The sequence below is a fragment of the Asterias amurensis genome, chromosome 7, assembly GCF_032118995.1.
Source record: "Asterias amurensis chromosome 7, ASM3211899v1".
In the NCBI taxonomy this organism is placed as follows: domain Eukaryota; kingdom Metazoa; phylum Echinodermata; class Asteroidea; order Forcipulatida; family Asteriidae; genus Asterias; species Asterias amurensis.
The window spans coordinates 13,812,150-13,828,139 of NC_092654.1; the positions used below are offsets into that span (position 1 = coordinate 13,812,150).

General features: G+C 38.0%; 2 protein-coding genes across 4 annotated transcripts in view; one reads left to right on the forward strand and one right to left on the reverse strand.

The window, feature by feature from the left end:
* The window catches only part of LOC139939969 (uncharacterized), a 7,623-nt gene extending 6,041 nt beyond the window's left edge, over positions 1-1,582 (reverse strand). Inside the window, exon 1 of one of the 2 annotated variants that reach the window (XM_071936141.1) lies at positions 1,500-1,582. The gene's annotated coding sequence lies outside the window, so the exon portion shown is untranslated. Of the gene's footprint in view, positions 1-1,061; positions 1,190-1,499 lie in introns of those variants that run through there. The other variant, XM_071936140.1, reaches the window with a different exon arrangement.
* Positions 1-14,913, forward strand: part of LOC139939972 (cytosolic 5'-nucleotidase 3-like) — a 24,329-nt gene extending 9,416 nt beyond the window's left edge. The window contains exons 1-7 of one of the 2 annotated variants that reach the window (XM_071936145.1): positions 1,223-1,631; positions 2,928-3,099; positions 4,239-4,371; positions 4,934-5,023; positions 6,599-6,761; positions 8,088-8,288; positions 9,877-14,913. In XM_071936145.1, coding sequence (XP_071792246.1) covers positions 1,506-1,631; positions 2,928-3,099; positions 4,239-4,371; positions 4,934-5,023; positions 6,599-6,761; positions 8,088-8,288; positions 9,877-9,978 — 987 coding nt within the window. In that variant the 5' untranslated portion in view covers positions 1,223-1,505 and the 3' untranslated portion in view covers positions 9,979-14,913. Of the gene's footprint in view, positions 1-1,222; positions 1,632-2,927; positions 3,100-4,238; positions 4,372-4,933; positions 5,024-6,598; positions 6,762-8,087; positions 8,289-9,876 lie in introns of those variants that run through there. The other variant, XM_071936146.1, reaches the window with a different exon arrangement.
* Positions 14,914-15,990: the final 1,077 nt, after the last annotated feature.

Here is a 15,990-nt window from a genome sequence, read left to right on the forward strand (position 1 = left end):
CCTGTGTGTAAACATAAATCATGGGAGAAAATACACAGTTTTCGCATGTGCAGTGTTTTCTTTGTTTTTCATGGATGCGCACATGGTACAAACGATTGCGTTGTTTTTTTCCGGTTCTTTGGAGTTGTAGAAGGTGAGTTGTGATTGACTTCCTCATTTACTGTTTGTGGTGTTTTCATGGAAATATCATAGCATATTTTTACATTTTTTGAGACTTTCCGGTCACTGGTCACTAGCAGTGGTTCAAATTTTGGGCGTTAGCACACGAGGGTGTTTTGTATTCAATTGTGTTATTGTTTAGGTGTCCGAGAGCGTCCAAAAAATGTATCTTTATATATATCCATACGACATACGACGCCATAGTTGCGTGAAGAACCAAGTGCGCATGCGCAAACTCACAGACGCCAGGTCGCCCAGTGTTTGTGGAAAATTGTATAAACTATGTGGGTGATACTGATAACGAGGTGTCGTTATCGACCGCAGTACCACAGTTTCGGCCTTTGAAGTCCATTCGTTCAAACTCCTTCCTCCATGTGATCTAGGTAGATAGGACTCTAGAGTGGGACCGAGTTGACCGTTGTCATTGACCTGGGTCCTGGGGTTCGTTTTGGCAGTCTTGTAAGTTGTACGGAACCAATAACTGTTTCACATTCAGTCAAGTACTGTTAATTTAAGAGTTAAGGTTAACCGATGGCAAGTTCAACTGAAACAGTTATTGGTTATTGGTTACGACCGCCACAACAAACCCCTGTAAGTACCGCCAAGGGAAGTACCCGTGTGCGACCACCGTTAATTCACTGTAGAAAGAAACGGCACAGAATTGAAACAGATCGGACCATTGAGGTAGAAATACTACTATTTAGACTACCTCCATGATCGGACATAACATTTGCCCTCATCTGCTCATCATTTTGACATTATTCAATTCAATTTCAACTTACTGTTTATTAAAATAACAGAATCATAAACATTGTGTTCTTTTATCAATGATCAAAAACACTTTGGCACAAATTTACAAGGCTTTACTTTACAAACACACAACAGAAACCAAAAAATCTTACTCATTTTTAAGCGCCGCGTCTGGACTGTTCAGGGAACTTGGTTGCAAATCTTCGCCAAGACGAGAGTGAGGGCGCTACTCTTCTTTAGTTGCTGCAATTTATTTACCTAAAGATGTACAAGTCCTCCCGTTTAAATGTAATTGTTCTTAAATTTTCGTTTTTTATGTTAGTTTTCAAAAATATAGTTATTTTTTATTTTATTTAGCTTTTGGCCCTTTTGGCCGCCCATAGTAAAGCGCCCTCATCCAGCGGTTGTAAAGGGGGAATTCTTGGATTCTTGAACTCTGATGCAATAAATACGTGTTGTTTAACCCCTACTGTTTACGCACTGGGTCATTCAATCTGCAGCGCAAACCAGCTGTCCGTCTTTATGAATATTTGAGGTGTTTCGAAAACAACTTAGAGTTGATAATTATCTTGAAAGAAGACGAGACGTACCTAAAGATGTGGCGTTCTCAACCATCGAAGTTAGCAGTAGGGGCGGGCATTGTGGCTGCCGTGGGTGCTGTTGCGGTAACAACTTTTGTATTGAGTAGGAGAAAACCGAAGCGGACCAAGATCATTGAAATGGTAAGAAGAAAGAATTTCTATCCCCCGCCGTGGACATCGACATCGTGGAAGAACCTCTTGCTGCCGCCATGGGCTACCTCTCCATGCTGCCGCTGAGAGGTCTCTTTTGTGTGTGCTGGTGGAAAGGAAGACTGTCTGTACTTGCAATTGCATTGCATGTCAATGTCATTGGGCCATGTCATTGCTTTTGAGTTTGACAATGGTGCAATCGTGCAATCCAAAATTTGATCCAATGCTTGCATTTAATTATCTGCTCAATATCCGTCATATCCGTAAATACTTAACTGTACAGAAAAAAATTATCCATGCTTTTGTGATTGACAAGCAAGTTAGATTACTGTAACAGCATATTTTGGGGTTTGCCTGACACACAGATTAACAAACTGCAAAGGGTTCAGAATGCTTGTGCTAGACTGATATGTAATTCCTCTAGTTGCGATAACGTAACCCTCCTCCCGACGGCCGCCAGGCCGGAGGGTTACGAGATTCTTTTGATCGGGAACGTTTGATCTGGTCCAACACATACTATTTCGACAGCTAGTCACCAGTCACCAGATTTGCCCCATTTTTACCACTTTCAAAAATCAAGACACAAATTCTGAGGGTACGAACTAATCCGCAATTCTAATGCCATGAATGCAGCCTGCCATAATACTCAAAACACCATTTAGAATATATTTTGAAGAAAAATGGACAAAAACTTACCAGATCCCGGAGCGAATTCCCAGGTTCATATTTTGAACCTGTCGCTCAAACGCATTATTTTGTTGTTGGGCTAAACCATTCTGTAAAAGGGGTGTTACAATATTGCAGTGCGTGTGCGCGCTGTCCGTTTGCATTGCACGCCGTTCACTAATAATGGCGCGCACGCTCTGTAGCACTGCAACATTGTAACACCCCTTTTACAGTATGATTTAGCCCAACAACAAAATAATGCGTTTGCAAAGCGATGCGACAGGTTCAAAAAATGAACCTGGGATTTCGCTCCGGGATCTGGTAAGTTTTTGTCCGTTTTTCTTCAAAATATTTCCTAAATTGTGTTTTGAGTAAGTATAAATAAGGCATGGTTCATACTTCCGGTGAATGCTATAATGCTTTGCAGATATCCATCCAACAGTCAAACTTTCAAGCCTTTGTTGTAAACTAAATGTGAATTAAAAGAGTAGTTTATTTTGCTAATTTGAACCATTGAAGTAGAACTGAGTCTGTAATAAATCTTTATAAAAGCTTTGATGTTTTCCCATTGATTATAGAAATTCTCACAAACAATGTTTTTACTTGTGTTTTTATCTACAGATGGATGAGTTCCAAAAGCCACATGTACACATGAAAGATCCGGACAGAGTGGAAGAGCTTGTGACGCAGCTCATCCGGGATGGCAAGACCAAACTTTTAGTTGTGACGGACTTTGACCGAACCTTATCCCGTTTTAAGGACAACAGTGGGAGAAAAGTGCCTACTTGCCATGGTACAGGAGCATGTTTTGTTAGTTTTTAGGCTTTGACTTGTATTTACCCAGTCGCTGAGTGTGGCGATTTTCACAAGACTCCATATTGGCCTCCTATGTTTGTGGACAAATCTTGTGGAGTGTAATCTGAAGCTTAAAGGAACACGTTGCCTTGTATCGGACGAGTTGGTCAAAACAAAAGCGTTTGTAACCGTTTTTTATAAAATGCATATGGTTGGAAAGATGTTTTAAAAGTAGAATACAATGATCCACACAAGTTTGCCTTGAAATTGCGTGGTTTTCCTGTTACTGTGCGAACTAACATGGTCGGCCATTTATGGGAGTCAAAATTTTGACCCCCATAAATGGCCGACGTGTTAGTCGACGAGGTAAAAGGAAAACCACGCAATTTCGAGGCATGTTTGTGTGGATCATTGTATTCTACTTTTACAACATCTTTCTAACCATATGCATTTTATAAAAAACGGTTACAAACGCTTTTCAAAGACCAACTCGACCGATCCAAGGCAACGTGTTCCTTTAATTAAGCCACTTGACGCGTTTGGTAATAACTACTTGGTAATGAGCAACAGACAGTCGCTGAGAAACGACTCCCTCTGAAGTAAATGTAGTTTTTGAGACAGAGGTAGTTCTCACTAAAATATTTGAATCTGAGAAAGACTTTATGCATAAGCCTTTCTGAGGCATTGTGAAATCACACAACTTTGTGCAACAAGGATGTTTTTTCTTTTGTTGTTTTCTTGTAACTTCGATGACCAATTGAGCCCAAATTTTTACAGGTTTGTTATTTTGTGCATATGTTGGGATACACCAAGTGAGAATACAGCAGCCGATTACACAAAACGATAGGATTAGTCCTATCGAGTTGGGATGTGTAACTCGTCCTAACTTAGGATGGGGTCAATGCGCCCTAACGTCCATGGTTACACAACTTAAGTCATCCTACATGTAAGTTCTAAGATTAATCCTAAGTAAGAAAGAGTCTGGTGAAATCGACGGCTGGCATGGTCTTTGATAATTACCAAACGTGTCCAATGCCTTTAAGATGCATCCTAGTGCTTTGTGCAATCAATTACTCATCAGGTATGATAGAAAGAAAAGATAATCCTTTGAAATTTTGTTGATTGAATTTTTAACAGGTGTTTTAGATATTAGCCCAGTTCTTCCCGAGGAGTACAGACAGAAAGCTATAGCAACGCGTGAGCATTACTACCCTCTAGAGATGTCCAATACGTTAACCAAAGAAGAAAAGTATAAACTGATGACTGACTGGTAAGTAAGGGTCACTCAAATCTCACCTCATAAAGAGTGCGTTCGATTAGTTTAGGACTAGTCCTAGGAGATATGAAAAACTCAAGGCTAGTTCTGAGTTAGGACGAGTAACTTGTCCTAACTCAGGATTAGACTAGTCTTAACTCTTTGTGAAATCCACCCCTCATTGGGCCACTAACATTCCTGTAATTTTTCTCAGTTCCATGGGGAGTGTACAGCCCTAGGCTGCAGTAGCGCTCCACAAGCGTTTTTAAACACAATACCAACCTCTACCCTCGCAGTTACCCATTTATACCCCTGGGTGAAGAGAAGTAATTATAGTAAGTTGTCTGTGCTCAAATGTCATGACCGGAATTCGAACCTACCGATGACTGAAAACCACCAGAACTTTAATTCAATAATCTTAACCGCTCAGCATGTTAAGTGAGTGCATTGCTTCAAGTTTTTATAAATGTTGTTTTTGTATGGAAAGAATTTTGTCAATAAGAAGCTATGTCAAGTTTTGAAACTGTCTATCATTTAGAAAATTTGTTTGAGTTTGAAAAAATGTTTCCTTCTTCAGGTGGACGTCAGCGCATGATCTTCTTGTAGAGTGCAATCTCAACAGGAGCGACATTGCAGAAATGGTGCGGACTGCCAATGTTATACTCAGGTTCGTCGTTTTAAAGGGTCTATGTACTTTTAGTAGGAAAAAAACACAATGTGCACAGATTTACATTAAACTTACACAGTTTGAAGATAATGATAGTACAAAGCTTCCCTGAAAATATTACTTGCTGAGGTGCTGTAGTTTTTGAGAAATGAGTAAAACAATGTCATGAAAACAATTTTCGTCTCACTGATCATGAGATGAGAATTATTTTAGCATGTAAAAACGAGTTTCGTGACATTGTTTTACTCATTTCTCCAAACCTACAGCACCTCAGCATCTAATATTTTAAGGTACGCTTTCTACTATCATTATCTTCAACAGTGTTAGTTTAATGTAAATCTGTGGACATTGTGTTTTGTGTTACAAAAAGTACCCTAATCTTTTAATGTGTTTTTTTTTATATGTGGAAATCCACCAATGGTTAAGGGAACTAGATAAACAGTTACCACATTTTTTACTGTTGACATTTTTTAGCATTGACGTTTGCAGAGCTGCAAACTCCTGCAGAGAGTTCCTGAAATTCAAACCAATCTTTCCATGAACCAATCTGATGAACCCATTTGAAAATCTCCTTGATTTGTTTGAAAACTTTCTTCCCTGTTTCGTCGAATATAATTCTAATGATCTCCCTGGTTGTTGTACCTGTTTGGGTTTCACGCTTATAGACGATGTGACCTATGTTTACATTCAAATCGCCCTCTGTTGAAAAAACACTGTTGTACACGTCATGTTTTGCCGAGCAAAAAGACGCGCAGTCATGGTAAGATTGCATGTACTTTCTAGCTGGCTGCCAAAACACAAAGGTTTTGCCCGGCGGTATGCGCGCGAATCATGTTATTGTTTTCGAGTGACGTCAGAGGTCACATCATCTATAAACCTAGCTTCTTAGTGAGCTCCCCTGCAGAATCAAAAAAGTGTATTAATTTTTATTTCTGGCTTATCTGTATTAACTGGAACATATTGCCTGTTTTACAACGTTTCTGTAGAAACAATAAAACCTTAAAACCCTTTTATTCGATCCTCCTGATGGTTAGATATGCAGATTATTATTAACATTTTATTTGTTATAACAGTACAAAACAAAACCCCGTGATAGGCATGGGACAACAAAAGCAACTACATACTACGACCCGTAGATCTGTTGCCCAACTTCTGGGCAAACAATGATATTAATATAAATAAACATATGGTACACAAAGCAATAAAACAAACCAATTATAACTATTATACAATACTTAAATAAATAACTAGTAGGAATGATGAAAGTCAATTTAAAAAAATAAAGGAATAGATTATCATTACATGGTGTCACCGGAACCCTTAAAACATATTTCCACCATGTAAAGTTTCAATATGTCAATATTTCCTATTTGTTTTATTTTAACAATTTGGATTGATATTTTTTAGTTTTCCTGATTCTGTTTGCTTGTAGTATACTGTATTATGATTTCTGAGAACGTTATTGTCTTGTGTCTTGGTCGAATTAATAATAATAATAGTTATAATAATAGATCGTACTTGTTTTTGTTGTTGACAAAAACTGAATTTTCTAGTATTGAATTTCTTTCTTACCAGGGAGCACAGCAACGTCATGTTTAACATCCTGGATTGCGCCAGTGTGCCAATCTTGATCTTCTCTGCAGGGATTGGAGACATCCTACTCGAGGTGGTCAAACAAGACGACCTTGTCACACCAAATGTACAAGTCATTTCAAACTTTATGGAATTTAACGAAGAGGTTAGTAAACACTTTGCTGCTGCTATCTCTGTGTTTGTTCATTTTTTAATGTTTCTTTATTGCTGGTTAAGTTCATTGTTAGCCTGATGGGAGGGGTGGGGCTATTTTGCATTTTTACTCATTTTGCATCCCTGCTTTTAATTATCTTTCTATTTTTGTCTTAATGCTCTTAATGTCTTTATAGATTGATTGTAAATAATTATAGATTTTTAATATATGGCCAAGGATATTGGAATTGAAGGCCTTCGGGCTACAGTTTTTAGGTAAACTTTTTTAATTCTAGGCATATGTCCCTGGCATTTGTTTTGTTCTGTATATGTTTGTACTTTGTATATGTTTTTATGCCGAATAAATAATAGTAATAATAATAATGAGACAGTGAGAGGCCTGTATGCTTCGTTTTTTGAAAGGGGAAGGCCAGGCTTCGGACTGATGATACCCAAGTTTACATCTGTATGGACTGTAAAAGGGGTAACCCTGTTTCAGCCCTAGGAGTAGGTGACAACGGCCTCTGGATAAAAAAATATTGTACCCCACACCTTGAAGTGGCCTTGTGTGTCTGGCGACTTGCAGAAAAAAAAAAAAAGAGGAATTGTTTCTTGTTCGTCTGCTTAAACAATGAATACTCCGTAATAATAATGTTTGAAGATTACAACCGAACTTCGAGAAGAGGAGTATTAATGTTACCAAGGTATAACGGAAAATGGCACCCTCGGCTTGGCCTCGGGTGCCATTTCCCCCCTCGGGTGTACAAAACGCCATGGACCCCGTCACAGCGTGCATCAATTGTATATTGTCGGCTAAATGTGCACGCTTGCTCATAGACCCATAACCTTGCAAGCTGCGCTTCTATACGGAAGAAGCCTCCTCAGTCTCATGAACTTCAATGTTTGTTCTTTACTTAATTAAGTCTTATCATAGAACTATGTAACTCTAAACTTCAAACTTAAATTGTCTTTTGTTTTTGAGACTGTGGAAATAAACTTTAACATTGCTACATAATTGTATTTTTGTCATAGTATTTTTAGGTTAATCCTTTTATCCGGCTAACCTAGGATTTAATATTTTATGCTGTCGTTGATTGTCTTTGTGATACTACTTAATGTTTGATTTCGTAAACATGTAATTTTTAGTTTTACTTTGTATTACTACCGACCATGTTATGTGTTGTTCAGCTGATATATAAACAAAATATATAAATCAATAAATAAGTTATTACAAAATGTTCGCAGATGGACAAGAAGTATTTCCCATATCCGATCAGGCAATCAAAAGTCCCTCGGAACTAACTATTGCCAAATGTTTCCCTTTTTTACTTTGATTCAGGATAAGCTAGTAGGGTTTAAAGGGGAGTTGATTCACACGTACAACAAGCACGAAGCTGCAGTGCATCATCCAGAATACTTTGAGAGACACAGGAAACGAGATAACATAATTTTGCTAGGGGACACTCTTGGAGATCTCAGCATGGTGGATGGGATGCCTTACACACAGCACACTCTGAAGATAGGATTCTTAAACGATCATGTAAGTCGGTCATAAGTGAATGTTTCTGTCACTCTCAAAACTGTCTTGATCTGTTGTTCAACACAAAACCAAAACATTTTAGCTGTTTGTGCGAATCTTTCTAAGTTACCGGAGTGAGAAATGCAATATTGACCGCATAAGACAAAACAGTGATTGGAGTTAGATAAGACTATTATGCCTTTCCTCCATGTTGTTGGTTTTTCTGGTACATTCAAAATCTTTTACGCTCAAGCAAAACAACTTGGCGAAAGAAACCCGGCACATGTCGAGACCATTGTAATATTGGTTACAATAGGAGTGACCTTCTGTATTCCATGGTTTTTCCTGGTAGGCAAGAAACTACTTGCATGGTTATAAGCCATCAGGGCCCAATTTCATAGAGCTGCTTAGCGGTCGGTTTTGTGCTTACTTTGCAATTTCTATTTCATAGCGCTGCTGACCGTAAGCACACGAAAAGGCATGCTAACTTTCCTGTGCTTACCGCACCAAAATAAATGACGTCACAATGCAAATCCGCGGTAAACACGCAATATGGCCGCCCAATTTTTCTGCTAACCTGTGAAATACGCTAAGGCTTCAGCAAATTTTTCCGCTATAGTAAGCACACAAATTTGCTTACCGTTAAGCAGCGCTATGAAATTGGGCCCAGGCCTGGAATTACAAGGACTAAGGAGGCTACAAAGGGCGTTGCCTCTGTTGCCCCTGGACTTTGCTTGGTGCCCCTTTAAAAGTTTCACATAGACTTGCGAGTTTTTCCAATGGAAGTGCCATTTCTAAAAAGAATATGGCTTTGCCCTCTCAAATATGGCTGAGGGTTGAGGCAAGTGATATCATCATAGTTAATGGTCTGCTATACACTAATGCTTCGCCCCATGTTGAGAATAGGCGGTTTGGTTGGAAAACTTGAAGCAAAGTAAACCAACAATTAGGATCCAGCAGATGCATTGAAGGAACACATTGTCTTCAAATCTCTCAAAATTTACCCCTTTGAAGAAAATAACATTGTAATCAACTAATAACTTCATCATGGTTTGGAAGGCACCAGTAAATTAAGACAAGAAATATGATGCAAGAACTGTCTTTTAATATATTTCTTTACATAAATTGTTTCATTCTGGAATTGCTCCTCATCCTTTAAAAGGCAGTGGACACATTTGGTAATTGTCAAAGACCAGTCTTCTCACTTGGTGAATCTCAACATATGCATAAAATAACAAAGCTGTGAAAATTTGAGCTCAATTGGTTGTTGAAATTGCGAGAGAATGATGGAAGAAAAAACACCCTTGTTGCACAAGTTGTGTGCTTTCAGATGCTTGAATTCAAGACCTCAGCCGAGGTCTCGAATTCAATTCAAATATTTTTGTGGAAAATTACTTCTTTCTCAAAAACTACGCTACTTCAGAGGGAGCCGTTTCTCATAATGTTTTATGCTATCAAAAGCTCTCCATTGCTCGTTACTCAGTTGGATTTTAAGCGAACACTTATTTTGAGTAATTACCAATGGTGTCCAGTACCTTTAAAGAGTTGTTCATGTCTGCACGTGCGATGTTTTCTTACGATTTTTTCATTTGCCATTTTCTTACTGCAGATTGAACAGAACCTAGAGATGTACAAAGACAATTTTGACATTGTGCTTATCAGTGACGAAACAATGGACCTTCCCATCGCTATACTAAATAAAATCTTGTAATAAACCAAAGATTTCATCATGGGTCAGCGAGGTACATGTACCAGTAATTTAAGATGAAACAAAATATGATACAAGAACTGTCTTTTGATACTTTTTTATATATATTTTTTATTCTGAAGTTGTTTAGTGTGAGCGAGCAGTAGAGTGCAAAGGACAGTTCATAGGCCTTGCTCGAATTGATAGCTATGGCGATCACTCTGCCTTTGGCTATAGCTGTTGTTAAGGGTGTTGCTAGGGATGTCTTATACATGAACGCATGGTGGCGTGGAGATCTAGCCTGGCCGTAGATGCCAATTTGGACACTGCCTTAGGTTATACTAACAGACATTAGTGTACATTGCCATTTTTGTCTAGTTTCCCGTATATCGTATCAGGATTGTAAGGGCTTGATGGAACCCGTCTTTTTTATCCCCCTCAAACCTCAATTTGGTTATGAGCATTTGTGGGGTCTAAAAACAAGATGGCTGGATAACGTCTATGAGCAGGTTCAAGTGTACACCATGGTTTACTAAAGGTTTACTATTTTGACTCAAACCCAGGCTGGTCAACCATTGGTTGACTACTGTGGTCGGCCATTTTGAACTTCATGACCATGGTTTCTTCCATGCCTGCTCCATGCAAACATGTGTAGTGTTGAATACGGTAGCAATTGTTGACTAGGTTTCCAAACGAGTCGTTAGAGTGAGTGCGTCACTACGCATGTATGTTGCTGGTCAGTAGTCAACTAGAATGTGCGCACTCGAACTTGCCTTAATACGATGTGATGGTCACATTCATTTAACAGTGGGAGTTGTCGTTTGAGAAGTTTCAACGATACTTGTGAGATAACTGCCACTGTTACGATTGATCAGTAGTCTGGCCTTGCCTGATGGAGGGAAAATTATTTTTGGTGTCAAGGAATGTTTTGTGCAAAATGTGCAAGCGATTTCTTCATCAGTATGGAGGATGATAGGAATGCGTTTTGGCGACCCTAACCAGAAACATGTTTGAGCTTTGGTCATCGGTTGAGCGTTTTCATGTGTTCGTTTGCTGCTCCGACCAAACTGTTACCAAGTTGTTGGATCGGTTAGGCTTGAATTCAAGATTGAAAAATGTAAATGGAGTTCTTTTGAATATGAAATACCTTGTCAATAACAATTAAATAACGTTGCTAACATTAGAAAGACTGAAATCAATTACTTGAAAATGAAGGTTGCATTTTTTAAAGTTTTTTAAGAACATGAGTTTTCAAGAGACAAAACTGCGTCACAAAACTGTTTCTCGTTACCAACCCGTTTTCACATAGCTCTTGAAAATTGTCTCGGTCAGTGAATTTTACGTCACAAACTTGTTTCTGTTCATGGTCGCAAAAATGCGCGCTGCACTGGTAAGCAGGTAATGTGGGTTTCTTGGATTGACTCTAATTCTCGGGTGATTTGGTTTTTATTTTTATTATTTTTTTTTTTACAAGAAAAAGTATAAGCAGGTTTTGATTAATGATCAGATGTTTTATTGAAAATTAATAACAGAGCGAGTATGTAATTTTTCTTAGGCGATGTACATTTTAATTGCAGATAATGGTGCATTTTTTAAAAACTTAATATATAACAGTATGCATAAAAGTTACATGGTCTATACACACTGCCAAAAAGTTGGGTTGATTTAGGCACTGCTACTGTACATGTAGGATTCAGAAGAGGGAAGCGAACAAAACCAAAGAAATGAAAACGCCAAAAACAAGTAAAATTTCGTAGTTCAAAACAAAACATACGGACACAAAACTAAACAGACTGAAAATGGTTTCCAAATATAAACAATGTAGAATTGAGGTACACTAATTATGAAAGCTTTTACAAAGCAGCAGGGCAAGGATTAAAAGAGTAGCACAAAATGAGCAGCTTATTTTAAATATTTTAACATATGTATCAATTTTATTTATTTGTTTTGATTGGGTGTATCACTACATTTCTTGGGGGAGATAAAAAAGCAAAGGACTTTGGGGAAGAACAACTCTTTTCTCTGGGGTTGATGATTATAATATACTGTAATTGACCTATGACCTTTACTATTTGCACTAATGATTCCAAGACAAAGAACCTGCCGATGATAGTATATTTTGATGTCAATGAAGAGACATACAAATGTTCTTACTGCCCCTTTGCAGAAAAGCTATAAACATTTCTAACATAATGTCTAAAAGAAGGGCTCTATAATAATAGTCTTGTGACGCTCAGTTTCCAATGTAGAGTTATAATGAAAGTGGAAAAGAAATAGCAGTATCCACACTTTTTGTTTGCTACATTTGCGGTCATTCAGGCTTTGCAGACTGTGTAGTGCAATCCTTCTAGTAGTGTTTTTTTTATTTTTTATTTAACATGGACACGTGGGACATGACCTATTCTCTGACCCTTTTAGCGGTGCTGAGAGCGGGTATTAAGTGTGGAGTATTTTTGGGAGCATGCTTGTGTCTTCTATCCTATTTTTTAAAGGTGGGATGTCATCCCACTGTGGCGAGTCATGGCCAAGCGTGTCCTGTCATGGCCGAGCGGTTAAGAGCACTGGATTCAAGCTCTGGTGTTTGATCAGCAGTGTGTGGATTTGAATCTCGGTTGTTACACTTGCTACGTAAAGTTGGGGAGGTAGTGCTTTCTGCTCCACCGGCCAGGCTTCGGACTGATGATACCCAAGCCTACATCTGTATGGACTGTAAAAGGGGTAACCCTGTTTCAGCCCTAGGAATAGGTGGCATTCGCCTCTGGGAAACAAATTGTAGTCAACACCTTGAAGTGGCCTTCAGGCCTTGTGTGTCTGGCAACTTGCATAAAATTTTGTTTTTAAGCCATGCCGACTTCACACAAACTGGCTCCAACAATAATTATAAGCCCATTAGGAAATGCATTGAGCTACTTTTTGAATGAGGATTTATGTAAGAAAAGTTTAATAATTGGACTTGCCTTTTACTACCTTCTTCAAAGACTCAACTTTTTCTCAGGATTAAACGTTTCTTTCATAAAAAAAACCTTCAAATAACAAACCAAAAAAAACAAAATAACGCCATTTTGTTTATTTGGCATTCTGTTTAAGAGTCGAAAGTAGTGAAAACTTTGGGCATACTTTAGATGCGGGTACATGTGATAAATAGATTTACTAATATATGGTATCTAAACAGTAAGACATGCATAGAATTACCAGTTCTGTAATTTAATTTTCACCTTGTTATAAGGAAGTCTTCATTTTGCTTGCAAATTGGGGAGCCTTCCTTGCTAAGGGAGCGTCTCAAAAGTCGGGCACGTTCCTAGCGCAAAAGAACGTTCCTGCGGGCATATGCCCGCGATCCAATGGATCGCGGGCATATGCCCGCAGGATCGCAACATCATGACAAAGTATACGCGGAGCGTTCCAAAAGACCGGTCCTGTGGAATGGACAAAAGTGGCGGGGATACTCTTATCCAAAAAGAACGTTCCTACCGTTCCGACTTTTGAGACGCTCCCTAAAGGACAGTTCTGGTTTATGTCCAATGAAAACTTAATCTCCCCTTTTTAATTTTTGTTTTTTTAAATATTCAGAGTAGGTTCATTCAAAAACAATTTTGGTGTGCTTAGTCTTCCATTTTAAATATGCCTATGAAACTTATTTTCTTTCATGTTGTCATTTAATTTTTTTATTTTTTTTTGTACAAATATTCAGGCTTTTTCATGATGTTTGGGTGAATGTTGTGAGTGTTTGATGTAGGGGAAACTTTAAAGTACTAGTATTTAAAAAATAGAAACATGCAATCATTAACCAAATGAACATGATCCAGAGAAAAACTTTCTGCTGCCATGAATGAGAAATATTTCTGCCATTTATTTTGTTAAAATTATTTTCATTTATCAGAGAAACAAAATGATGTATTGAGTTGATCCAATTCACTAAGCCCACTTTCTTAGAGCTGTTAGTGGAAAATGATAATTGGCAAATGTTTCTGCTGAGCCAAACTCAGCTTCCAACCGGTCACAAACAATATACATTACATTGTAGTTTAGCTGGTAACCTGTTTCTGCTTAGCTATTTTTTTCTGTGCTAAGCAATTTTCTCTGTGCTTAAACAGCTTCCTGTTGGGTCCTGATGTCAACGCCTCAAAAAGGGTTTCAGCTTGGGATGGCAAGTTCAATGGAAGCTTGAAGGTAGAAAATAATTTATCCTTCCAAAAACCAATGATTTCATATATCTGTCGACATTTAAGAAAGGGTCTGGATATTTTGTTTAGGCCACAAAACACAATGTCTACAGATTTACATTAAACTTGCCCAGTTTGAAGATAGTGATGGTAGAAAGCTTCCCTGAAAATATTACTTGCTTTCCACTATCATTATCTTCAACAATGTAAGTTTAATGTAAATCTGTGGACATTGTGTTATGTGTTACAAAAAGTACCCCAATCCTTTAAACAGTCTTTTAGATAAGAAACTAAAAAAAAATAGTAAACTTGCTGGTACAACCATGTGTAAATCTCTTGAGGTGAGTGTTGGCTCTGAAAAGAGCTTGTTTGGTTTCGAAGTTTCGAACAGTATACTCTGCTCGTCTTTAGGAGAACTCGTCTTCAGGAGAACTCGTCTTCAGGAGAACTCGTCTTCAGGAGAATTAGGAGAATGATTCTCCTGAAGACGAACAGAGTATACTGTTTGAAACGTCAAGACACAACCGGCTCTTTTCAGAGCCAACACTCGCCCTAACAGATTGACACATGGTTGTACCCGCAAGTTTATTTTTCTTATTTCTCCACACCATACAAGGCTTCAAACAATAGTTAGTTTTTTAGATATTCTAATGTAGGGTTATATGGAGGTGAATTATTTAACTGTAGATACCACATGGGTTGTACATTGATAATCTTTTCAGCTGTATATTAGTAATCACATAAACTGACTATTTTTTTCTGAAACTTCTTTGGAGAATAAACTCAGTATACTTGATGCTATGTTTAGTTATGGTCACATATCAACTTTAACACTTGTGTCTTTTAGCCTCACCCTTACGGACTCCAATGGTATCTATGTCTCATTTGAATTGAAATTAAATCTTGTGATTGCTTTTATATGACCTCGGTAAAAGGTAATGGCACCCAGCCAATGTATAATTTCTTTGTAACTTCAGGTTTAACTTGTTTCACTTCTTTTTACTAGCATTTGGCTATCTCTAGTGGACCACTGTAACAGCACATACCATTGGTAATTACTCAAAATAATTGTTAGCATACAAGTTTACTTGGAAACGAGCAATGGAGAGCTGTTGTGAGAACAATATTAAATGACTGCAGGCCTGAAGTCTTTTTTGGGGCATCTGAAAGCACACAAGTTTGTGGAACAAGAATGTTTGTCTTATTGCATCTTCGATGACAAATCGAGTCCAATGTTCACAGATTTGTTATGTTCTGCACATATGTTGGGATACACTGTACACCAAGAGTGAGAATACAGAGTTCAATGGTAGTTTCTTGACATGAGGTTCTTCACTGACGAGACAAATCCAAAATGATAACAATTCACATTTCTTTTTTACTCATTGGCAGGGTATTGTGAACCAGTTTCCATATGGCATTGGCAAAAAAATTAAGATTTCAAGCCTCACACACGCTGGCTAAATAAATGGTCTCGCTGGCTAGCTGCATAAAAAATTTGAGAGCAAACTCTGGATAATCATTGAAGTTCCAGGGTTATGTTTTCCCACAGCAAACAATTGTTCTGTAAAGAAAATGATTACTTATCCCATGCATGCCATGGTGTAATGTTTTTCCTATTTTGAAACTGGGTTGTGTATGTTACGTGTCTCATAATGTTGTGACATGCCAAGTGAAGACTTTCACCTATGCCATTAGAAACAGATAGCAAGCACAGCTGTTGCTCATGGGCTTGGATTGTTTTTGATTTAGGTTTTTTATCTGAAATCCAATGCTTGATTCCAGCAACTATTTAAAATTATCATTGAATGAGTTATAATGAATCAATGTTTACTTGTTGATAGCCAAAAGAATACTTAGGAATATTGAGGTT